General features: G+C 48.7%; 1 protein-coding gene across 1 annotated transcript in view; it reads left to right on the top strand.

The window, feature by feature from the left end:
- Window positions 1-26,265, top strand: part of LOC144129091 (FRAS1-related extracellular matrix protein 2-like) — a 192,422-nt gene that overhangs the window by 147,344 nt on the left and 18,813 nt on the right. Inside the window, exons 3-11 of the mRNA XM_077662998.1 lie at window positions 12,635-12,781; window positions 14,261-14,491; window positions 15,243-15,368; window positions 17,227-17,475; window positions 17,695-17,844; window positions 18,845-19,054; window positions 20,442-20,639; window positions 22,221-22,385; window positions 23,059-23,241. Of these exons, the coding sequence (XP_077519124.1) occupies window positions 12,635-12,781; window positions 14,261-14,491; window positions 15,243-15,368; window positions 17,227-17,475; window positions 17,695-17,844; window positions 18,845-19,054; window positions 20,442-20,639; window positions 22,221-22,385; window positions 23,059-23,241 (1,659 nt within the window). The remainder of the gene's footprint in view (window positions 1-12,634; window positions 12,782-14,260; window positions 14,492-15,242; window positions 15,369-17,226; window positions 17,476-17,694; window positions 17,845-18,844; window positions 19,055-20,441; window positions 20,640-22,220; window positions 22,386-23,058; window positions 23,242-26,265) is intronic.

Here is a 26,265-nt window from a genome sequence, read left to right as displayed (position 1 = left end):
CGATATGGCTGTGTGTGCCATACGCTCGCGAAATGGGCGTTGGTGGTCGACGCCATGCCGAAAATTAATGCGCCCAAACAACGCCCGTCGGTCGATTGGTTTTCCTCTGCGCACGCAGTTTCGAAGTTGATCGATCTGAGTCGTGCACAGCGTGAGTTCAACGCTCTGGTCTGGCGTTGCGCCACGCTCCGACTGCCCTGTAGCGTCAGAACAGATTGTTTTTGCTCTGGCGTCCAGGTGTCCGCGGCCAAATCCGGTCCTTTTTGCGTGAACGTGTTTACGTTGTGCCACTTCATCTCGCAGTCGCAGACAAAGCACTCATGGCAGGTTCTCTTGGTGGTACTAAATTTTTCATTCCGCATACTCCTTTTTTGCATTATTTTAATTTTTTATGAATAATACGTGAGTGCGACTTCGAAGCTCATTATATCTTTCATGGGATTGCTCTGTGGTTATCGTTTCTGCGACTTGTAAGAAAACTAAACTATAGAGACGCCCCTTTTGGACACAGTATATTTTTTTTATTTCAAATTGTATATATTGACGATGCGGATCTGCTTAACATTATTCTAAAGTGCGGTGCGCTGTCCTGCTAAAATCCACTTTGCTGGTTGATGTTAGGAGTTGCCGGGTTCGAACCCGACCGCGGCGGCTGCGTTTTTATGGAGGAAAAATGCTAAGGCGCCCGTGTGCTGTGCGATGTCAGTGCACGTTAAAGATCCCCAGGTGGTCGAAATTATTCCGGAGCCCTCCACTACGGCACCCCTTTCTTCCTTTCTTCTTTCACTCCCTCCCCTATCCCTTCCCTTACGGCGCGGTTCAGGTGTCCAACGATATATGAGACAGATACTGCGCCATTTCGTTTCCCCAAAAACCAATTATTATTATTATTGATGTTAGCCTCAGCATGTAGTCGCTGCCTTCTAACGTCTACAGGCGTCGAAGCAGCCCATTGCAATTGGTTTTGTGGCGCTTAAATGGTTCCTTCAGTGATCTGTGCATCCGGCGGAGATGCAATGGTCTGTTGAAAGTCACCTTAAATTCACGTGCTGAGAAGACTAGGAGCAAATGTGGGTATACGCTGTGGTTCTGCTGTTATACCGAGTATACCATACCGACTCCGAAGTGTTCTCTTGTCTAGCGTGTTCTGGAGAAGCCGAAAATATTTTTCTGGGACACGAAGGGCAGACAAATTCTGACAATCTTTCTTGAGTTGAACCCTATTTGATTTGCTATGCGACCTCAGGGCGCGGTCCCGGCTGTGGATGGAAGTGTGAAGTCAACATCGTATTTTTTTCTCTCGTAGTCGGTGCCTCCTTTGCTTACTCGAGCACAAAGTAGCTTGATGGAGCACTTTTGGACAAGCAAAAATTGACTCCGTTGCACACCCGCGGATTCTGCAGGGTGGACCACTCCGTACAGATAGCACCGCCTCAACTTGCTTGGTCTCTCGCACCTTGTTTTCTGGTCTCTGACATTCAGGCGCCGGTGCGACTTTGCCTCTGCAGCACGGTTACTGTGGCTTGTGTGCCCAGCAAGTTGGCGCTGGACACACAGAAGTACGATACACTCATTGAATACTACGATATACACGCATTTCTTCCCACCAACAAGCTTTCATTAAACTCAAACTAAGCTTTGTTTGGAAATGACGCTTAACATCGCAAAAGATAAACATATGTCCGACAATGCGGCTATTAATTCGCTGACAGAGTAAGCTCTATGCTTCGCCTTGCAACGAATGTTCTTGGTTAAAACTGAAAAATCACAACATTCTTCACGTGTGTAAGAAAATTCCTTCGATTGCACATCGTGCTTTGCGTGTGTTTGGTAACATGTATCATATTTGCTGGCATATTCGCTCGTCAACCATCAGCGAGACTTTCGAATGCCACTCAGACAGCTGCTAGGTCATCGGCCATTGGTAACCTGCTGAACATCTCGTGCTTCTAGGATGAATTGCTGTTCGCTCTTGTACAGTTTATAACACCCTCTTACTTGCGATACCTCCGTGGCGAAAGTTGCGGTAACTTCCGGGTCTCAGGTAATGGAAGTAATGCACGATTCACGGCTTTCATTTAAGGTATCTCGTCACACCCCAGGCTTGGATCTGATTTAACCGAAACAAATGGCAAGTCGTAAGGCTTCGCAAGCGCAGCTATGACTCAGTGGGTTGAGCATCCGCCTCGCATGTGCCATGGGCGGTACAGGTGTTCGATCCCCAGAGCCGCCGGGTGCCTTAGCGGTGATTAAATCGATACAAACTTTGCCCTGGCCTGGTGTTCGGCTTCTTACGGGTGAAATTCTTGGAAAACGAGTTTTTTAAACCACGCTGAGTAGATGAAAACACTTTGTGCTATGGCACTCTTTGGCCACAGATGCTCTTTCGCCATAAAAATTCATTATCATTATCACATAAGACTGCGTGTACCGTGCAGTAGTTTCACGTCTATGGCACTCCTGTGTGTGCGGTTAGACCAAGGAACAGTAACAAGTCGGTAGTGCACGTAATTTTTAACCCCGAAAATATAAAATCCTTTGGGCCGGACCTTAGTGGACAGCAATTTGTTCTGCGCCGCCGCAGGCGCTATGCACCGAACACCTCCGCGCGTTGCCCTCCGGGTGAGCAAGAGAACCAAACCACCGCGTCCCGGTTTCTTTCCCTTTCTTTCTTCTCTTTCTTCCCTCCCTTCTGCGTCGCCAACGTCTGTCGTGCGGCGGTCGCCTTTTTACGGCTGCCGGCGCTGGTATAGCGACTCAGGTGACGTGCCATTTGTCAAAGCAACACCGTTACAGACGGTTTCACGTGTTGCGGTCAAATGTTTGCCACCGAGCAACTCTCCCCTCTTTGTCTCGCTTTCCCACTCACTCTTTTTTTCCCTCTCTCACGAAGCTCCGAAGCTGGAGGGCGGAACCGATGGAACGAAAGACGTTCTATAGGCGTAGAAAGAAGGCCTCCTCGTACGCTTTCAAATTTTGTTTATCCTTCTGATGACCGGCCTGCTTCATTTGTCTTGGCAGGTGAGAACCTTTCACCTGCGAACTTCTCCCACGATTCAAAAGCACTTCGGCAAGCCAGTCAAACAAGTTGCATATCGTTACCCGTAGTTAGAAGACAGCTCGAGCTGGATATTTGTTCTTTTACTCATCGAAGGCAATAGCTTTGCTATGTAGTACACACCATGCTTCACTTATGCATAGGCTGTCCTCTTCAATATGCTGTGGTCAACGTACACAACACGGTATCGTCTGTTAGTTGCGTTCGATACATTATACGGCACTGAAAATCGCACGCGCTTAAGGGATAGTGAGAAAAATTCGAGCAGCGCACCACGCCATCAAATTTCTCTACTTGAGCTGCCGACAGCGCACGTAATGCTTCTGAGGAAGGTGTTGTGTGCCGTAAATCGTATCTGTAGCTATTCGCACCAATTATTGAGATTCGTTCTTCTCCAGTAGTTTTAAAACGATCAGCATTGTATGACAGAAAATATGAGAAGTCAAAAGCCTACTGGACCGCTGCAGACTCAGCTTGGCTGCAGGTTAAAAACAGTTCTAAGGCAGATTAACCGAAATTAAACTGCTACACCCAGCTTGTCGTTTTCCTTTTCTGTGTGCTTGCGCGGATTCTCGTGCGCCATCTTTTGTAAGCCACGCGGTGCGGCTCTGCGTTTCTGTATCACGGAGGTGGGTATGTTATGATTATTAACAGCACAAACAATAAATTCGACGTACGGTACGGAGCGTGCCACGAAGCTGTCTCGCGCACGACGCCGCTGAACCCACACTTGCCGCATATTTCGTCCATAGTTACAGTAAGCGCGCTTGCAGCTATTTTCCGCTTTAGGGAAGCGAGTGCCGAATTCAGAAATCTCTGATGGCGTTAACGACAGTTTGTGATTGGCCGTTGTCGTGGCTTAACATAAATTTTCCTGTGTCCGAGCAGTTGGTATGACATGGGGTGCTTCTGGCATAATCAGCATGCATGTCTGCGCCTATCCCTCGTAGCGTTCGATAGCAATGTTAACACTACCAATACTGTTTATTATGTCATCATGGAAAAAGCTAAAGATCTTGCACAAGGTTTAAAAACCTTAAACTGTGTCATTAATTAGCAGCACCATAGAGAAAATGAACAACTGCATAGTTAGCACTGAAATTTGCACCAAATTGTTGCATCGCAATGTATAACGATGTATGTTTGTTTAGGGAAGCGAATGCCGAACTCAGAAGTCTCTGAGGGCGTTAACTACAGTTTGTTATTGGCCTTGAAAAGCGCAGGCCCACTGGTGTATTTAACTCCTCACATTTAAGAATGTAGACGTTGCTGATGCCTCTTGAAACCAAAGATCAGAACGGCACAGAAGGGCAGCGAAATATTCGAGACACCATCGAAGCTGAATTGTAGGCAGCTACACGATATCTTCGGTTCAGGTACATCCCCTGTCTTGTACAGGCTAGTGAAAAAAAAGTCTAGTAACGAGGATGATGGCACCGGCAAGCAATTAGAATTTAGAGCTCTGTGGCTACACCGTCTAAACGATAACTGATATTTATTGGCTAAGTTAAAAAAACTTCAGCACTTGCAATTAAAAATGTGCGCAGTTCAATGAACTGCAAGAAGCGTTCCAACACCCGTATTACTGAAGGTTTAAAATGACTCTCACGTAGAATGCAAAGGCGTCATTCAACTTGAAACTTGGCTTCTCAGGTCTCGCGGTTAGTCTCAAATGTCTCTCCCCAGTCTATGAAAATTTTCTTCCATTCCAAAAACTTCATTTACTCTTTCTTAGCAGCCTTGCTGGACTTGAACTCCATTGCGCACTCATGGAGTGCCTTGTGCACCTCCATAGCAACTTTTGCTTTTTCCTCACTTCCAAGGGCTTCTGTGAACTTTTTCTCAAGGTCCTCCTCTGAGACCGCACCTCCACTCCCCGTATAGGCCTTCTTCACAGTGAATAAAGCTTTCTGCAGGTCTTCGGCCGTGAGGCGGTCGTTGTTGGCTTCCTTGGCCTTCTGGCACCTCATGAGACTCGAGCTGATGCCTTTAGTCATGGCGCACTGCCCTAACGCCTTGAGGAAATTCTTGGCCGCCACTTTGTCCTTGATGTCCTCCGCAGCATCCACCTTCTCACCAACCATGTCCTTTCCCGCGAGCTCCTTCATCGCTTCTTTTCCTTTCTCCTTGAACATCTGGACCATCTCTCTGTGGACTTGGTGACTTATTTCCAGAGCCCTCGCCTTGTCCTCCTCACTGACCGAAGAACTCTCCGTAGCCTCCTGGAAGCAGACATTCTTGTCTTCGGCGCTGATCTTCGCGCAGAAGGCGCAGGGCGCCGCAATCAGCAACACCAACGTCGCCGTCAGGCATAGTGCCCGGGAAGCCATAGCAGCAGTCCAGCGCGAGATGAACTTGGCGCAGACTCAAAGAGCACCGCAGTCGCACTGGCCACAGCTGGAAAGGTGCATCGGGCCTGGCCTTTAGTACTGTCTCCGGTCAAGGTCGTTTGCATTGACGTCCTCCCACCTCTCATACGATGGCCTGTGCACACACTGCGTGCGGTTGCCGCTTCGAACCTACTTTGCGTGAGCGCCGTCCGCCGCCTGAACAAGCTAGCGAGTTGGCAACGTTCTGAGTAAGGCAAGCGGGAACAAAAACAGTGTCTGTCGCTTCAGGCTACTTTATCCCTCCAGTTGCATGCCAAAGGCAGCAAAAGCCGACGTTTCACCGTAGTTGGAGTATTAGGCACTCCTAGCTGTGTCATCTACCTTGCCTCTGATGTTATTGCTTGTTTGATATTTGCCCGCATATTTTGCCAACCTTATCCACTCTGTCAGCCTAAATTAGCACCGCGGATGTCAGTTCTACACATTAAATGTTCTGCCTGACCGCCTCGGTGGCTGAGTGGTTATGGAGCTCGGCTGCTGGCCCGAAAGACGCGGGTTCGATCTTGGCCGCGGCGGTCGAATTTCGATGGCGGCGAAATTCTAGAGGCCCGTGTACTGTGCGATGTCAGTGCACGTTAAAGAACCTCAGGTGGTCGAAATTCCCGGAGCCCTTCACTACGGCGTCTCTCATAGCCTGAGTCGCTTTTGGACGTTAAACGCCCATAAAACAAATAAAACCAAACCAAACCAAATGTTCTGCCAGTGTTCACTTTGTTATTGTACTTGCAGTTAAAAATTCTCAACGGTCCTGTCTATTAAAGCGCCACTGTGGATAACGCCATACAAGTTTGGTTTGGTTTTATGGGGATTTAACGTCCCAAAGCGACTCAGGCTATGAGAGACGCCGTAGTGAAGGGCTCCGGAAATTTTGATCACCTGGTGTTCTTTAACGTGCGCTGACATCGCACAGTCATCCAAGTTTAGTTCATCGTAAAAATTGCTTCTACAGTTCTTTCTGGCTATGTTGTTTCTCCAAAAGCAAAAGACGCGATTGTTCCTGAGAAAATTGGATTTAAAAATTTTTCCGCTGCTGGATTCAAACTGATGACGTCAAGACTGAAACGCGTCCATGATCACCCTTTGGAAGTGAATGGTTGTGTAGCCAATCCTCCAAGACCCGCCCCCCTCCCCCACCCCCACCCCCCAAAAAAAATCTATTTGACGCTCAGTGGTTTGCTTGTCAAACCAGCCGGTGGTGGTGGTGACATCTCTATCTCATTTTTTGAGCGTACATAGCTTATAAAAGCGCCGTCTTCAGTTAAAGTACTGTCTTCTACATGACAGCGCAGAAATCTATCGATACAGATGAAGTTTAGTTTCTCTTCAGCGTCCCTTTAATAAACCGTTCAATTTTATTTCAGTCGCTAATTGTTTAAGCATATTTGTGAGCGTGTGTGCGTGCGTTTATTTCATAGAGCATTTATTTCCTTCCGTACATCCACGCGCCTTCACTGTGTGTTTGATCCACGGAGCAAGACTATTATACATGAGGTGAAACTCCCGTCTGCGCGAGTGAGCGCAGGCGACCAGATAGTCACAGTTGTATATGCGTCGACGGGGGCGCATGCAGTGGCGGCGCCTTGCGGCGCCTCGTAGAAGCAGCATGAAAAAAAAAAATAAAAAAATGCAGCGCCCGGGCAGGCGGCGCGCGCTCAAAGCAGACGACAAGCAGACGAAACGGGTGTTTGCTTCAGCGGGCGCGCCGTGAAGTTGTATTTCAGTAGTTTCTTTCCAGGCCGCCAGGCGCCGCCAGCAGGATAGTGGCGCCGCGGGCTTGTGACCTTTTCTGGTCGCCGCAAACGGCGGAGTTTCCACTCCTTATAGTCTTCCTCCGTGGTTTGATCTCATATGAAAAACGTGAGCCTACGTTCTTGTCCTCCTCACTCATCCAAGAGGTCACCGCGTCTTCCTTGGCGCTGCCGCCCAGTCTTGCGCACAGAGCTCTAACAGGTACCCAGCTGCCAACTCAGCTCGCAGCTGGAGCACCGCTTCACGGGGCTAATGGTTGCGTGTCTCGCGCTAAGCACGCCAACAAGTATATCGACGTCCAACCCTGCAAGCCTTCTCGTCACTCGAATTATTCGGATCGCGGCCCTAACAGGCTGTTGATGGAAAGTTTGCGTGCGTCGGTAAACGAATGAATTAGTGGCAGACGACCCACTGGTTTAGTCTGCACCCCTCGCGCTTGAATGGGTGACGTTACTCTACCGAAGGCAGGTGGGCAGACAGCTGGAGAGTCCCACCTGTTCTGTAAGGCAGTTTCTCGTGGGAAACAAGAAGGCAGATAGAAAAATAATTTCTCGCGTTATCGTCCTTGTGGCTTACGTCGTCGATGCTTCTCAACTTCTGTGGGCTTTATTGTCATTATGAAGGCTCTGTAGCACCTAGCTGAGTGTCCTGGACCTTCGAAACAGCAGTTTTTTGTTGTTGTTTTTTTGCTCATCTATCAAGGCTGCCACGCATGGAATCAAATTCACTGACATTTCTTTAACCGCCTTTCTTTTGCCAGTACGATGGGACCAAAGTACTTTTCATCTGCCTGTATCAAGGAAATTAAGCCAGTCCGAACGCGGTGCCGAGAGGCAATGGCTTTCAGTTGCTTCATATACTGGACTTTCCAGCGGTCCTCCCATGACCCCCCTTTTGTAATTTCGGCATTTTGTAAACCCATTGCAAACGTTTGAACAGACGGCAAGAATTCCAGGTAATCGGTTCAAGATATTCGCTGACAACTGAGTTCAAGTCTGTTAAGTTGTCCACTCAGAGTTATCATAGGATGCGTTGATCCGGTATCAAAATATTTCGCGTAAAACGAAATACTATATGACTTCGTTGCTGGCTCTATTGTGCTACAACGAGAGAACAAAAAGAGTTAATCGTCTAGAGCACCTCGCATAAGCAAGGCACAGGCAAACCTCTGATTAGGCTCCTTGTGAGTTTAAACATCAAACTTAGGGGGTCGAGCATCAGCAAGGCAGGCACACTGCAAAGGAGTGGCATTCAGTCGCCCCTCACCGGAGTGCAGCAGGCCTATCGCCTAGCACTGCCTGCTCTCGGCTACCCATGTCGAAGAAGCGGATACGCCCACACACGCAGACCGCGAGGCTTAGCAGACCGCGAGGCTTAGCAGACCGCGAGGCTTAGCAAACCAAATGCCCGCCCGTCGAATTAGAAACGCTTCGACGTTTATCAACCGGCGCACGCTTTGGAGTCAATTTGCGGCTCCAGATTTGCGGCGCGGCACGATTCCGCGAAACCGAAGCCCGCATAAGCGGCCGCCGTCCGGTAGGGCACAGCGCGAGTCAAAACGAGAGCGTTACGCCGACGCTGCGGTCGGTTCATTAATCGCCGGGCCGACAGCGGGGAGTCACATTGTGATCTGCCACGGAGCAGACAAATGGCTGCGCGGCCTCCTTTGACTCCGCAGGTGCGGGATGGACGGTGGGGGCCGTGCGCAGAGGGCCATTTGCAGCTGCTGCTCCCCTTTCGATCGGACAATTACATCCTGGTGCGCCATCGGCTTCCGTCTGCGCGCCTGCCTCGAACATTGTCGAAACGGCAGCCCTGCAGCTTCTTCTTGTGGCGCGCGCAATCTCGTCCGGAGCCGGCGCGGTTCGACAGGCACTCGCTCAAACGCAAGATAGACTACGGGAGAACAGGCTGCGTGAATTACTCGACGCATCGATCCGCGCCGCGGCGGCGGAGTTGCGAGGCATGGCTTCTGCGTGGCTGCTGTTCTTCAGCGTGAATTCTCGCGGGACTGCCGCCGCTGTGGAAGCGCGAGATGTATGGCTTTGCGCGTTCTTTCTTCCATCTCCCTCTTTCCCTCCCTCGCTCTATATATGTATTGGATTGGCAATGTTTTTGTCACGAAGAGCTGATGCATTGACTTCAGCTCCACGTTATTACAAGTTGAGAGATTAAGCATGGCGTATATTAGGAGGCAAGCGACGTGTAGAACTATGGTCGGCACGAGCCTTTTGCGTTGGACTAATATTCTTCCCTGATTCCTAATATCGTATGCAGAAGTGGAATTTGTTCAAGCCCTTGTGTTAATATGGTGTTCCTGTACCATGTCAGGCACACCCTCGCCCTCCTGGAATGTCCGTGAGCTGAGGCACGCCCACAGCTGTAGGTTCCTGCGTATGGCGCCTTGTTGCCTGTTCCTTATCAGAGTTCTGAACCGGACTCAATAAGCCTCCGGTTCCATTGCTGCGGGTTGGCTGGGCGAGGAAGTTGCTATACCATGTCAGTGAGGTAGCTAGACTAGTCGTTTATTTAACACCTTTCATGGAAGCGACCAGCTGGGAGGTTAAGTGCTACTCTAGCAACGATTACTGGCAGTGGTTGGTCGGCACAAGCGTCTGGAAAGAACATGGCGCCATAAATGCAATCGGAGTACTCGGCCTGGGTGGTCCAACTTCTGCGAAGTCTCTCGAAAGGAAGAAAATAAATGTTTACTCCACCCCCAGTCACAACAGATACCAGAAAGATTTAGAATAGAGTGACCCTAATGGTTACCCTATTATAAATCTCGCTTCTACTTTGTTTGGTGGTGTGCTCGTAACGTATTTTTGCGCAGAAGGGACGGAAGGGGTATGGTGATGCAGGGGGACCTACTTCGAACTTACTGCACCTTATCTTGAGGCAGAGTCAAGTCCCCATCATGGGGGGGGGGGGGGGGGGGGAGGGAGGTGTAATAGGGTTGGGTCGTTTTACCGCGCTAAGCAGCACTTGTGCCTCTACTGCACCGCCTGAGCTTCAACCGCATTCCACACAAATAGACGACTCATGCGCCGTGACGAGTGAGTGCAGCACAGCACGAGGCCGATCCTTACGTCGCAGTCAATGACCAGTCAACTCCTCTCTGGCTTGCGCATGCTCTGGGCGAGCATTGTGCAGAATTTGTTCCACTTTAAAGAATTAATGAATAATTCTATTTGTATAATTATTTGTTTAATAATTGGTTTTTGGGGAAAGGAAATGGCGCAGTATCTGTCTCATATATCGTTGGACACCTGAACCGCGCCGTAAGGGAAGGGATAAGGGAGGGAGTGAAAGAAGAAAGGAAGAATGAGGTGCCGTAGTGGAGGGCTCCGGAATAATTTCGACCACCTGGGGATCTTCAACGATAAAGTTACACATACGTGGCTATTCAATGGTGTGGGACATCTTGACCAGATAGCAAAGGCAACAGTGCTTTATAAAGCCTGACGAGGCTGGGTACCTTAGTTGCACGCAACATAGCACACAGCACTGCAGAAGAACGGAACAAGCCGGCTTACGTAGTAATGGCTGACAGCTTTCGCGTTCTGCTTTACATCACACCTCGCGAGCATCCTACCTCACCTCGCGTCTGACTACCGGACTGGCAGCCTTCCGTAGCAGTTATACACTAAGAGAGGAGTTGCTGCAGAAATTTCCTTGGCTTAGTGAAAACCTCCGAGTCGTCGCTGGATCGAAACGGCTGTGGTGTTCACAACTCGGAACTGCGATACGCCGATAGGAGAGAGCAACCTTGACCGGTTCAGTGGGGTTCCGATTCAGTGCGACAAAACCTGTTCTGTCTGTTTACCTTCGACAATGCGTGAAAACTATTTTTTCAGACAGCCTATATTCTGTGATATCACAAAGTGAACAAGGGAGGGGACAACCTCAAGGTGCTTGCCAACGTTTCGACAAGTGGCCTTGTCTTCGTTCGGGCAAAGTTTTCATCATTGGCGGTGTTTAAAAATATAAGGCCATCCCTCCGAGGAGGAAGGCCCGATGAAGGGAGAGGGGTCTGAAGCGGGAAAAGGTGTTAGTATGGGGAGGGTGAATCTTGTAAAGGCATGCCGGCTGCTAAAGTTGATTGACCAGTTGACCTGCAAAACTGTGAAAAGAAAAAGGCCAGCTCAGCAGAAAGGAATCCGGCGTGTGGAGCGTGGCTAGACAGCGGGCATGGGCTTGAAAGGCTGCGTGACCAGACGGAGACGAGTCCCTTTGTCGAAACGTTGGCAAGCACCCTGAGGCTTTTCCCTCCCCTGTTCACTTTGTGATCATCAAGAACCATCTGAGCAAACTCTCTCTACCATGGACTACATTCTGCGAGGAAGACAAAAGTGAAAAATGGGCGTGCTGGTTGGATATTTACGGCTAACAGTATGAATCCTGCTAGCAGCGATATTTGATTGAAATTCTAGAGGCCAATAATCATACTTTATTACCAGCGCTTTGTTGTAGCCGAGCATGTCTGGAAGAATTATTGAAGAAATATTCTTTAATAATTCTTCGCTTCGTTAAAACACCGCTTTTATCTCACGACATGGGAGAACGGGAAAGGAGTGCAAAGGACAGGGATCTCTGTGAATACAGTTTTTAGAACAAATTACCAAACTCAGCGTGCATGGTTGCCTTTGGATAAGATTGATTGCCCTGAAGGATATTTCAAGCGTAATTTCCGGGTATGTTATTCACATCAATATGGCTATTCATGTGCTTAACCCATGTGCACAAAAGCTGTCTCTTTCACGCAATAGCGTATACAGTTTGCTCGGTCGTAAAGCCTTCGGCGTAGTCGGCACCGCGTGTTTGAAATAATCGGGGGCTGCTTTAAAAAATCGTATCATGCCAACCGTTTGCCGCAGAATCTTCCGGATGATGTCATGCGATTCAGCGTTTCGCGCCTAATAAACTTACGAGTTAAGTTAGAGCCTAGCTGGCGGCAGGGATTCGAACCGACGACCTACAGTCGGGGGCAGCGTAAAAAAATCTTATCAAGGTAATTTGCGCTTCTAGTGATTGATGATCGATTGGTGTGTGATAGGGGATGACGAGTTAATGAAATCATTGTAATATATTTTTAATTAAAGAAATAAAAAATGAAAAATTGGAAAAAAGCGGGTTCAAAGATGTCAAAATGCTCAGGATGAAACGCCAAAGCTTGATGAGGCTAACTTAAAAATTTAGAGTGTCTAATTCATCAATTAAAAAATAAAAAATTCGATAAAAGGTGTCAAACTGCTTGGAATGGAAAGCCTAACCCAGTACTCTATCGCGTAATACCATTAAGGCGGACCTTAAGTGTCCTCTCCAATGTTTTTTTTTTCTTTAAGAAAAAAACTGGCCCGGCTGATTCCCCTCTTGTTTTTTTTTCTTTGTTGCTCTACCTCAACCCCATGGCCATTTTCTGTCTACTGCTGTGCAGGAAAGAACGAGCTGAGGGGCCAGAAGTTCGACTTTCGTTGGTCCTGGATCTCACTGGCCCGCGAACGGTACACCGTCAACGAGACCAAGCCACACCTGGAGGTCACCCTCCGCAGGAGGGGATACCTGGGGGAAACGGCCTTCGTCGGTAGGCTCCTTCTACCAAAAAAAAAAAGGAGAAACAGCCACACACGCCACTTGGATCGCGTTTCCTTGTGTCTTTGCAATTCACATTGTGCTTGCGGCAGTCTGTCGTTTTCTGCGTCTTCTAATACCAGAGACCAAATTAGAATTTGGGAAAGAAAGGAGGAAAAACGCTAAGGCGCTCGTGTGCTGTGCGATGTCAGTGCACGTTAACGATCCCCATGTGGTCGAAATTATTCCGGAGCCCTCCACTGCGGTACCTCTTTCTTCTTTCACTCCTTCCTTTATCCCTTCCCTTCCGGCGCGGTTCAGGTGTCCAACGATATATGAGACAGATACTGCGCAATTTCCTTTCCCCAAAAACCAATTATTATTATTATTATAAAGCAAGGAGGAGCATGTCATATGGACGAGTACGCAATATAATTCATCTGTGCTAAGGTTGGTTATGTTACGGAAGGTTAGTGCCTGAAAAACCTCTACCGAATGAACGAAGCATAATCGAACGACAATGTTTTTGCGCAAAAAAAAAATTTGACAAACCGCTTTACAAGAAAAGCCTCGACACACTCATTCTACATAAATTTTTGGCTGAACGATTTTATGCTCGGTAATCCGAATTTTCTCTTGTTTTCCTTGAGTTTTATTTTTCTAGCAGTACCCCAAAATAAATAGTGCCAGTACGTTTGTACTTGCGAAAAAAAAATAACCGTTTCGGGGTTTTATGAGCATTGTACATCACTTTATCTTTGAAGCTGCCATGAAAATCAGCTGCATTAAGGTCACAGCAGGCTTCGCGCAGAGATTTGCTAATGCTGCTGCTCTACACCAGCCGCGGTCTCCCTGTTACTGGTCACGTCCTAAGCACAGAACTTTATACGAGCGCGTTAGCTTTCTTGCTTCTCGCATGTCCTGTGAAAATACGCTTCTTTCTCGTTGACTTCAACATCACCAATTTAATGTTCATCACTGATTCACTGATATCACTGATCATTGATCACTGATTCACTCGATGTCAGTGCGCGTTAAAGAACCCCAGTTGGTCGAAATTTCCGGAGCCCTTCACTACGGCGTCTCTCATAGCCTGAGTTGCTTTGGGACGTTAAACCCCTATAAACTAAACCAAACGAACTGATTCACTGATATCACCGATCCCTGATCACTGGTACCAGTGTTTCGTGTTTGTTTTCTAATCCGGGTTACTTCCTTTCTGTCAATTAATAGTCCACCTATCGTTCTTTGTTTCATTTAAATTTCAAGTTTCGGCATCGCAAACCAGTCAAGAAGAAAAATGACAATCTAGAGTAATTGGAAAGAAGTGAATAAACATTAAAAGTATTAAAACGGAAGCGCAGGAAGGAGGTTCGCCTACCCTTATTCCATAACGATCTCGCCTATTCTTCACGGTGTCCGTTAAGTTTTTCCTCACTGATGTCGCGTATGTCCCTCATTGCTCTATCCTGTGTCTCGTCTCTCGTTGCAGGCATATCAGCGCGGAATCTAAGCGCCCGCCAGGGCCAGGACTTCGCGTCCTCGTACGCCCGCCAGGTGCAGTTCAACCCGGGCCAAGCCGAGGCCTCCTGGAGACTGCGTCTTCTGGACGACTCCACCTTCGAGCGCCACGAAGAATTCCTGGTGATCTTGGGTCAGGCGCTCATGGCCGCCACCGAGTTCCCCGACAAAGCAGTGGTCACTCTACTCGACGCCGAGGATGGTGCGCAATAGCGGAAGAGATTCTCTCTCTCTCTCTCTCTCTCTCTCTCTCTCTCTCTCTCTCTCTCTCTCTCTCTCTCTCTCTCTCTCAATTTCATGCGCGACAAACGCCACTGAGCGGCTTAACATCGTAACCACTGCCACGTGTTGATGCATGCGATTGTAAGCTTCAAATGAGGGCTGCCGGCTCTTGTTGGCACCGCATATTTATTCTTTGGGCATTGTTAATGGTCGGTGTACATCGCAGTCTTCCAAAACTACCAGAAGAGAGTGAGCGTGTCAGTAGGTAATTCTGTCTCCAAGAACAGCTGAACAAGAGGTCATGGTTTCGCTCTTTCCAATAGCGCGCTCGACTTTCACATCTTCCGCAGTTGAATTATGAGCTCTTTCAAGTCGCTCTACACACGCTTTGAACCTTACCTTCGATAATCGTATCGTCACCTCGTATGAGAGAAAATGAGTATCCACATACGTGCACCGTATCACCTTATCAATGCATAGGCTACAAGGCGAATCGCTAAACGTTCATAGAACAGAAGCGTTACAGATACGCAGTATTAAGTGTAAAGGATTAAGCATCGGAAAAAATTTGATAGAAGACTTGTAGTGAGCGGCAAAGTGAATGTCATATTTCAAACGACGTGCACAAAAATGGCGACAATGACAGTGTTCGAAGCGAGTCAGCTAGAGCCGGCCCATTGCAAGCATCGCGTGCTTGTCATCGCAGCGTGCCTTCTGTTCTGTCTTTGCAGAGCCGACGGTGCGGTTCGCAGAGACCAACGTGACCGTGAGTGAGGACAGCGGCGAAGTCCTGCTCACCATACGCAGACGCGGCGACCTCGCCATGGACACGAACGTGCTGTGCGTCACGCAACCTGGTGAGCAGACCCTGCACTACTCTGCGAAGAAGACATTCGCGTGCAGCGCGAGCCGGTGGCCGTGACAATTTACGGGCTTTTATTTTGAAGGTTAACTGCGAAATAACGCAGAAAGAACTTGGCTAGATGCCGCGAGGTACCAACTGCGCGTGCTCTGTTGTTTTGCTTTTCTTCAAGTTATTGATGAAGGTTTCATTTTTCTTAATGGCGCAAGGGTTGTTTGGCCAAATAGCACCATGGCTAACGTGTTTTGGCCGTTTATCCAAGCACTTCAACGCGAAAAATTAAAGAAACGGCAAAAGTGGAAGCGCAGATAGCATTTGACCGATGATTACCTGAGCTCCAGGCCAGGGGAAAGCTTCTATACATTAGAGTACCGGTGGCACAGGGGATCGAACATCGCACCATCTGTATACGAGGTGAATGGCCGAACCTCCGGTGCGGTCTATTTGTTATCACAGCTATTACCACAACTCTCGTTGAAAATAATTCTTACTGAAGTTTTGTCGTAGAATGCGTCGCAGTGAATCTCACTGGGCCCAGTGGTGAATGCATACTAATGCGCCGGGTATTTTAGGAGAGAGTGTAATGAACTTTCCGATACGCTTTTGCTGCGTTAAGAACACCGTACCTTGTGTTCGGGGCCTAGTCGGTCGCTTCTATTGCTAATATAACACACCGCGAAATCAAATGGTGGCTCCTGAAGCAAACAATGACTAAATAAATAGAATGAAAACAGCCATTTAGTGAATCGCCTGTTGTTTATTACGTTTATGACAGGCTGTTTTTGTCCTTCTTTCTGATTAGCCCATGTTTTCTTGTGTTCTTAAGTTTTCAACTAGGCGCTGATGTCAAAGCAGCATTTCACGTTATTTTACTCTCGGGCTAAGAAATGACCGAGTGCTTCTGGCAAGTACCTAAAAACGTTGGGGCCTTCTTAACACATTCTTAAAGAAGGAAATGCGATAGGATTTAGGTTTGCCCGCTATGGCGTCTGCATTGAGAGTCTAATGTTGTTCTTGTGATTTTCTCGCCAAAACTTCAGCTGGAACCGGTTTCATTGCCCTTATATAGTAAGCATAAGTCATCGCCTTCTAGAGCGTTAAGTACCTTTCATTGAATTATCATATGGGATTATACTAATCCGACCCATGAATTCACCATATCCACCCGGTAATCCACCTTAATTCGCTCAAGGTCACGTGACCTCTCTGGACTAATCATTCATTTAACTGCCACCTGCCACAGTAAGCTGCTTGCGCACAATCCGGTGGGCAGGCTGTGATTACGTCACAAGGTCACGTGACCTCTCCCGACCAATCGGAATTTTCGTGACAGAGAAGCTGGAAATTTTTTGTGAAACGTCAACCTAAATGCTATCGCGTTGAAGAAAATGCTGGATCGTCATGTAGAAGGGTGAGGATACTAACGACGTTCAATTTTACTGCCGCAAGGCAGCTTTGGCGAAATAGCGCCGTGGCACGCGGTGTTTTCATCTATTCAAGGTGAGGTCAAAGACCTATTTCCTAAGCCTTCCGCCCGAAATAACCCTACTACAAGGCCAGGGGAAAGCCTGTACCTATTGCGTCACCGGTGGGAACCCGGCGGTATAATAAGAGAAGCTATGGCGGGAATAGACATAATGGTAGGAAGAGATACATGAGGTTTAACGTGCCGAAGCAAAACACGGGCAATGATGGACTCCATAATGGCTGGAATAAAAGCACCACACTTAACGTGGTTGTGCGGGAATGCGTTTCGAATTCTTAGCATGCATGTGTGCTGACTGCCTGTACATGTTATGACAAATACAAAAAGAATCAGCGCTCAACTTTTCACCACTCCTCGGCGCTTTCAGGCACGGCGTCAGGTTCCTTGCCGTCTCCTCTGGAGTCCTACTCGGACTACGTGGAGAGGCCAGCGGACGCAAGCAGCCTTGTGCGCTTCAGGTCCGGCGACGCGGAGATGACCTGTCGCGTGGTCATCATCGACGACTCGCTCTACGAGGGGCCCGAGAACTTCACCGTCAGCCTCATCTCGCCGCACAACGGCAGAGTGGCGGAGAACGGCTCCGCACTCGTCACCATTGAGGCTGATCCGAGAGACGGTGAGCACCGTGTTCTCTTACATTTGCTTTTCAGCTCGAAAGCACTTATGCGCTCACCAACACCGTGCAAGAATATTGTCACCGTAAGTACGCACGTACGTACGATCTTATGCAGTTACCTTGCAATCTTGTGCACACTGATTCACAGCCTTCGCAGGCTAACTAACCAGTGCAAGGCTTAACGGCGAGAAAAGGCAGTGCTACTTTTCTCTCTTCCAGCCCCGTACTTCTACTTCGAGAAGCCCAGGTACGAAGTTGACGAAAGTGTGGGCAGCTTCGAGGTGACCGTGCTTCGGGAGGGGTCCGACCTGAGCATCGCCTCGTCCGTGATGGTGCGCTCGAAGCAGTCGTCTCCGCCCAGCGCTCAAGGTGCGTGCTGCCCCATGCTTGTGGATTTCCAACACTCTGGGTGCGCGCAAAAAGTATTTCCATTCAGAGAATGCGCAAGAGTGACTTATTGCTTTTACAGTCGTAATGAGGACATCGTACAATTGCTTATTATTCGCTTGTTTTTAATGCGAAAGCATTACTACTCCCATTACGAGAAAAGCCGGCGGCGTTTGTTAGTGTGTGCACTCTCAGATGGTACAGAAAATTCCAGCGATGGCAAGAAAAACAGGGCGACGTCATCAAGCGGTCCTACACTCTAAACAAAGGGAGTAAAAAAAGGAGTAAAACTGTCCTCTAACGCTAAAATGATGCGCTAGAGGACAACTTACACCATTTTTACTCCCATATAGGTGTATTTGTGTTTAGAGTGCAGGACACGCGCAGCAAGCCGGCATCGCCATTTCAGATAATCATGGTCATGTCGTTCGTCTATAGATGCTCCCCACTGGCCGACCTCAATATAACGTCAGTTTTTCCGACTACATTCGTACCAAAATTGTGACGCAACCTTTTGTCGTATGCGTTACGGGTGCTGCCATACGATTTCTCGTTGCATATGGCTGACATGTGCTAGTCAAGTTGGATGCTAGCTAGCGACAGGTATTCGAAACGACTACATATGCACCTTCAACTACATGCCTTCCCAGAATCTTTACCTCTTCCCTTAAGGCGCGGTTGAAATGTCTACCGAGATGTGAGACACTTACTGCGCCATTTCCTTTTCCCAAAAACCAATCTTCGCATCAAAATTGTGAAGGAACCATTCGTGGTACACCGTTCCTTGTGGTGTCATAAGCGCGCGTGTATGTGTGGGTGGGTGTCAGTGCATCAAGGGACAGATAGTAGATGAGTCCAAAGAGGTGGACTCCCCGTTCCACTGTGCATCAAGGGACAGTAATGCTTTCGCACTGCCACGCGTAAGTGTCTCTACCAAATTTTAAAATTCATTTAATGATATATCCACACTCTCCTTCTGCAGCCGGCAGTGACTACCTCGCTGTGGGCGCGCTGGTTCGCTTCCCGAGCGGCTCGACGTCGCAGACGTTCGAAGTGGTCCTGCTTGACGACTACGGGCAGCCCGAGCTGGAGTACGTGGAGAGCTTCCAGCTGGTGCTGCGCTCGCCCCTCAACGGCACGGTTGGCGACCCGAGCACCGCCCTGGTCTCCATCAACGACACCATGACAGACGGTGAGGCGCACTCGCTCGCTCGAGCTTGGCCGGAGCCAGTACGCGTTCCTTCCAGCCGCCACCCACTCTGCATAAGTTTAACCAGCTTGCGCGGTCACTGTGGCGTTAATTTGATCAATGTCATTCCCGCGAGAGGGAGTAGTTTCGAAGATCAGGCGCAGTGCTGAAGACGTCAGTGCGTCTTATAATTGTAAGGGTTACGGTAGGTGATAATTTTTGAAAAAAAAAAGACAAAAAAGGTGGTTCTCAGGTTCAAATTAGAGAAGAGAAAAGTTAAGAGACCGTCGGCTAGGTAACTTACCCGTACACGAGGAGGCTATCGCAATTATGAACCGCTGTCCGACGCTCGCGCTTTTCCAGACGTATAATGTTAATGCTGGTTGCCGTGGTTGCACCGGTGTTGAGAGAAAGTAGCCCTAAGCATGTATGAAGAGCGTGCAGGATATTGTCATGTAGTTCGGCGAGCAGGAAGACCGCGAAAAGGGCTTGCAAACAAAACTTTTTTTCTGGTCTGACTCGCGCCCGCAAAGAACTGAAAGACTCGACGGCGGTGTAGCAACGAGCATGCTAGGGACCAGAATGGCCGTCGCTGTCGGCCATGCTCAATTTAAAGCTGGCAAGGAGCCATCGATAAAAGACGCCAAAACACCTACAAGTCTGTAACAAAACAGTTGGGCGCAGCCACGATCAATCGGGATAAATCTTGTCGCATCTGGCGTCACAAAAATGATAAAGCCGCGTGCCGGCGGCTTTGGGCGTGGACTAAAAAACAGTACAAAGATTCGCGGCAATATCGACAGCATGGAGTTCCGGCATTTCTGTCATACCTGCGCGCGGAAGATCGGGTATGAAATGAAACTTTTTTTTCTACGATTAGTTTATCTGTGCTTAGCTAAGATAACTGGGGTGCCTTTGCTCTTAAAAGGCTAAATATTCCTACAGCAGATTAGTTTTAGGAAATCTACAACATCGTTCCTTGTAAAGCGAGCAATAACTCCGCCGTGAATCCCCTGCACGTGCTTTGTCTTGGTGGTGGTGGGGGTGGAAAACTTTATTATTATGAATAAAGGAAATAAAGCTGGTGGAACGCAGAGCCGTTATTCGAGGACCACAGCCGCCTGGCCGAGCGGGCCTGTGTCCACCGCTCATGGTAAGGGGTCGGGGTTAAGTATGGAGGAGGAGGGGGGAAGGGCGGGCACTCGGGACACGCCCGAGTTGTATGAAATAGGGTGACTGGGGCCCCACACCACGGACACCAGGTGGTGGGGTACAAAGCGGGACTGACCTTGGGCAGGATGCTTAGCAAGTGGAAGGTGTCCGTCGGCAGTATACATACATGCCCCGTGTTGTTCGCCGCATGACGTCAGAGGCACAACGCTTCGTGCAGTGCCCAAGATGTTCTTTCTGGAAGAGGAGTACGTGGTGGATGAGGACGCCGGCTCCCTCCTGGTGCCCGTGGTGCGATCCGGCGACACGAACCAAAGGTCGTCGGTTCGCTGCTACACGCGCCAGGGGTCGGCCAAGGTGGACCTGGACTTCGAGGAGAGGCCCGACACGGACCGCTCGCTCATCGTCTTCGAACCGGGTGAGCCTCGGAATCGCTAGCTGCTTGGGCGTAGAAAGCGTCAACGTGCAAACTTACGTTGGATGTCGTCGTAGAGAGTAAATGTAAGCATGAAATGCATTACTGGAAGGGCGTTCCACGTTCTATGACGTCTCATAGATGACGTTAGCTACACTCAAGTCTTGAGGAGCCATCAGCCGCGCCTATTCTTTCAATCGGACGCTGCGACAAGCCGCGCAGCCCGCGCATGCGCAGTAGCGGTGGCATAGCATATTGAATAGCTGCTGTTGTTGACGCATGCGCTGCTCCGGCGGCAGCGCAGTCCGTAGACATCAGGAGGTGACTGAATATTTCATCGAAGTTAGTTTAGTTTAGGTTCGCCTGCGTGTTCTCTCTCCGTTATTTCGTCACGGTCGCCCGCGCTGCGCGCAGACAATGCAAGTTAAAAGGATTTCGTGAATAATACAACAGTCCCTTGTGCTTTAGAAGAGAAATGGTTGAAGGGATGTTGAAGATAATGGTGGAAATGTACAGCGCAAAGAAAAACGAGGACACAAGGAAGACACAGGGAACACACGAGCGCTAACTTGCAACAGTTTGTTTCGAACCTCGGACTAGTATATATAGCTGAAAAAAAAAACGGGCAAACATCACGCATGCGCAGTAGGCGACACATTCATTTGTTGACGTAAGTATAACAACTCCTTACAACTAAGATCAATAGATGGCTTGGCCAACGAATGAACGTGTAACCTACTGCGCATGCGAGATGTTTGACCGTTTTTTTGTTGTTTTTTTTAGCTTTATATACTGGTCCAAGGTTCGAAATAAACTGTTGCAAGTCAGCGCTCGTGTGTTCCGTGTGTTTTCTTTGTGTCCTCGTCTTTCTTTGCGCTGTGCATTTTCATCATGAATAACCAACATGCCCAGGCTGCCACCTTAGTGACTTAAGTACTATCCGTTCGATGTTAGCACAGCTAAGCGTATGAAAAGAGTGACATTTGTAGTTTATTTGTCTCGCGTATGAAAGGCGGGCCAGGTTTGTTAGCGCTTACAGATAATTAACGCCTTATTTATAATTATATTCCTCAATTAAAGCAGTTTTTCAGCAGAGCACATCATTTTAGAGGTGTGTATCTTCGGAGGCGACACACACATAGATGAACGTCCCAGCAGAGTACAGTACGGGGAGATATGGTTGGCGCGGAATAGATGCGTGCAACAGGCGCCATGCCCAGTTCGCACGTCGACTAGTTTTTTTTTTTTCATATACCAGGCGAAAGAAATGAACAAACGTTTGCAGTAAAACAAAATGAAAAAAAAAATGTTTTTCTGGTGATGAGTTTTCAGTCAGTACAGTGCGGTAGAGAATTGGTAACAGCTTTACACATGCAAAGACAGTAAGTTGAAATTTTATAACCGCGTTACTCCTAGACTGTAAGTGGACGTTTCTGAAGTAACTACAATACATGTTCTTCAAAGGAACTGAAGGAGCGCTTACTGTTCCGCAAACAGTTTCACAACGCTGTGAGGCCTCGCGATATGGACTGGGACCAGTGTAGATTCGTTTTAAGCGACTCACAACACTCGCATTTCGTTCAGGGGAGCGCCAGAAGAAGTGCACTCTCGTGATCAAGGACGACAGCGTCAAGGAGGGCTTCGAAGAGCTGCGCCTGGTGCTGGGAGCCCAGCGAAGCAGCACCGCCGGCATGGCGCTGCTTGGAGAGCCCAGCGTCACGAAGATTCGCATCCGCGACGAGTCCGACCGTGAGTCCAATCACCTCATTGTCCGGACGCCACGCGCGTGACCTGTGGGTGCAACCCATGGCCTTGCCTTGAGACAACGCACTTCAACTTGGAGTGCGCTATACAGAGTTACTTTTGAAGCGAAACCTCCACTACGCTCAGTAGCCAGAGGTCAAGTGATCCAGAGGTCAAATGTGGCTATACGCCATACAATATGTGGTCCACCATGGTGTCGCGCCTCTTGACCTTTGAACTTTAGATTCGCCAGTAAAGGGAGGTAGAATAGGCCTCAGCATTCATTGGGTGACCAACCTCTCGCGATGAACCATTAATTTAACTGCCACCTGCCAGGCTGGGCGCACTGCCTATCCAGTGTGCGGAACGCACTCAACGTTACAGATGCCAAGCCGCGTCTAGTTGCCCGATACACCACAACTTTCGCTCCCTAACCAGGTTCAGCAGTAGTTAAACCGCAGCTATTTTTTTAACACTCCACCAGCTTTAAATAGCAGGTATGCATTAATACTGAAAGAACTACGGGTGGTGGGACAAAGAACAGAGCGATATAGGAATGAAGAAGGGAGGGGGATAGTGAGGAAACGAGTGCATATTAACCGCGTGTCGGGTTGATTAAACGAACAAACAAGCTGGAGTAGCCGCTGTAGTCGTAACCAGCTTGCCTTTCCTCCTTCAGAGCCCGTGATCAGGTTTCGGCAGACGCGGACCACCGTGAAAGAGCCCCGCAACCCGGACGACGTGGTGAGCCTGGCCGTGTCCGTGGTGCGGCAAGGCGACTGCAGCGCCACGTCGGTCGTGCGAGTGTTCAGCCGAGACGGCTCCGCCACGGCAGGCCGGGATTACCAACCACTCTCACAAGGTATGTCTTCTGCTCTACTGTCCTTTTATGCATCCTCAAGTGAGGCGCGCAAGACAGGACGAAGGGTGCATCGCGATTATTGTTTCAACCTGACTGACCTTTAACCTTGAGGTCGCGCCCTTGTATTTGCGCATGGCCGAGGCTTTCTTTTTTAGTTCCTTCACGAGCACAGTACTTAAAAAGGAATTGTGTGTCATTTGTGCGCAAGCCTGTGTCTCGTTTAATGTTTCATCATCTGGAGCCGCCTGCCAGGCATCTTACCAACAAACATATCTAGTCACCATTCAGAAGTGCCTCCTCCCCCTCCAACTGCTGTCCCTTGCGCGAGCTCACATTGGCTGTAGAGCGGCGGACGACAGACAGATGAGAAGTTTGTTAGCCGATTAAAGAGCACATCGTCGTTTTAATATCCGTAGTTTTCTGTCGAGCACATTCACCTAATGAAACCGGTGATCTCGTTGTAACGCGCACCACTTAAAGCGTTCTTTTACGCACGTACACAGGTATCCCTTGCAAACTATCTGCGCTCTACCTGTAGCAGGGCATGGATCTGCACAAAAAAAAAAGAAATCCGCAGCGCCTGCTGTTGAGTTCTTTCGTAACTGATGAGAGAGAACAACAGGAAGAAGAAAGGCCACAGCATCTCAGACAAGGACAGAGCAGCGCAAAGGCACGCTGAGAGAAAACGGTGCGTCTGCTTTCTTCTCTTCGTCTGTCGCCGTCTTTAGAGCCGCCGCTCCTTTTTCGTCACGAATGAGCGATTCGTTCGAAGGCTATCTTTTTTTCTTTCTCGAACCACTCGAAAGTCAGAGGAGCAGCGTCTTCAAAAAAAAAAAAGGCTGCGCCCAGACACTTTGGAATAGATAAAAAAGAAATGGAAAATGAAAAACAGCACCTATAGAGGGAGGAGAGAAGGGTGCAGAACGCGAGACAATTCATGCGACCGAGACCGGCGCGCACGCACAATGGCTGCGCGGCTGGAGACGGCGTCGGCGGCGCCATCATTTTTCTCGAGCAGACGGCGCGTCCCCTCGGGCGCCCACCTCGATCGAGCGCCGCTGTTTCCGTTTCTGCCGGAGTCTCGACGACGCTAGGGTAGGGCGAGCGAGAGAAAGAGTTGTCTGCACTTCGCAAAAAGTGGGAGTTCCCCGCTTTACCCACGCATCACGTGATGGATTGGCACACTGACGGAAGCGCTGCTTCTTTGCCTATACTCTGTCTCGTTAAAACTGTGCACCATTGTTAAAGCCATATAGGGAGGTTGGCTTCAGGTAACCAATGGTCAAGTTCAATGTGCTCTTGGCATATGACAGCTGTTCTTCAGTAGTAGTAGTAGTAGTAGTAGTAGTAGTAGTAGTAGTAGTAGTAGTAGTAGTAGTAGTAGTAGTAGTAGTAGTAGTAATCAGTACTTGAAGTTTCGTGATGGAAATGTACAGCGCAAACAAAGACGATGACACAAGGAAGACACATGGAACACACGAGCGCTGTCTTGCAGCAGTTTTCTAACATCGGACCAGTAATTATAGGCTAGAAAAACCAGGCAATTATCACACATGCGCAGTAGGTGACACATTCACATACTGGCACAAATGTAACACCTCATTACCAGTAAGACCAATGGATGGCTTGGCCAAGCAGGACCTACCCAACCGCTCTATCATTTCAGCCTCCATGATCTCTCGAGTCAGTTGGCAACGGTTTTTGGCGATAGCAGAGCAAACTTGGTAAGCGGGCTGACACACGAACTCTTCATCTCAATCGCTATAATTTTTATCTTCATCATTTTTCTTACATTTCCTACAGTGTGCAACCAGAAACCCTCTTCGTCGTTCAGACACAGAATCTGAACTGCAGAAAGAAGCACCGAACAAAGTTCGTAGAAAGTACGCATTCCATTGTCTACAGCCTCCCTTTGAAATGTGGGAAGAACTATGTAGGACAAAGCGGCAGGTGTTTGAACGACCGCCTCCGAGGACATTGCAATAATGTGTCTGAACGGCGAGGAGTGTTTCTGGACGCACACTGTGGGAAATTTTAGAAAAACGGTGAAGATGAAAATGATAGGGATTCGGATGGAGAGTTCGTGTGTCAGCCCGCTTACCAAGTTTGCTCTGTTATCACCAAAAACCGTTGCCAACTGACTCGAGAGATCGCAGAGGCTGAAATGATAGGCCAGTTGGGTGGGTCCTGCGGGGCCAAGCCATCCATTGCTCTAACTGGTAAGGAGCTGTTATATTAGCGCCAACATATGAATGTGTCACCTACTGCGCATGTGTGATAATTGCCTGGTTTTTTCAACTATAAATGCTGGTCCGAGTAAGTCAGCCCTGGTGTCTTCCTTGTGTCCTCGTCTTTGTTTGCGCTGTAGTACATTTCCATCATGAATCACCAACATGCCTAGACTGCCACCTTAGTTAAAGTTTGGCTTCAGCGAAAGGGGTCGTCTCTAGTGATTCGAGCACAGGTGGAACGAGAAATAAAGAGGGAGAGAAAGAAAGCGGCTGGCGGCCTGTCTTGTAGATCGTTTTTAACAAAGGGGAGATATCATGTTTAAAAAAGGTCGTTTTGTCAATTTATGACAGACCTGAAACAAACGATCCTCTTTATCTGCCAGTGCGCTCGTCGATGCTGTGTAGCCTTGGAGCCGAGTGGCCAGCTCTGGACTGACTCGTTATGTGAGGGCACAGGTTTTCTTTGTTCTTCCAGCGCAGTGCTGCCAACTTTTATTTTTCTTGTTTCCATGTTTCAGAATATATGTTAATGACTCTAGCTAAAGATCACGGTGAATTTTTTTAAATAATAAAGAATAAATGTTCCAACCACCACTGCCAAAAATAACAAATGCTTACCTGCTTCGGATTTATGAAGTGCCTACATTCTATCCCAGGAGATCTAGATATCTTGTCAATACTGTTCGGAGGTCTGAGACCTCCCGAGAGTCCCTGACTTTAAGAGCTGGTAGTAGTAGTATCTGCAACAGCCTGTGTTAACCTCGCAAAAATTCCGCCTATTTCTTCGCTCGAG

This window comes from Amblyomma americanum, chromosome 4 (assembly GCF_052857255.1).
Source record: "Amblyomma americanum isolate KBUSLIRL-KWMA chromosome 4, ASM5285725v1, whole genome shotgun sequence".
Taxonomy (NCBI): domain Eukaryota; kingdom Metazoa; phylum Arthropoda; class Arachnida; order Ixodida; family Ixodidae; genus Amblyomma; species Amblyomma americanum.
The sequence above is the reverse complement of the archived record's forward strand: the minus strand, read 5'-3'. Positions and strand labels throughout refer to the sequence as shown.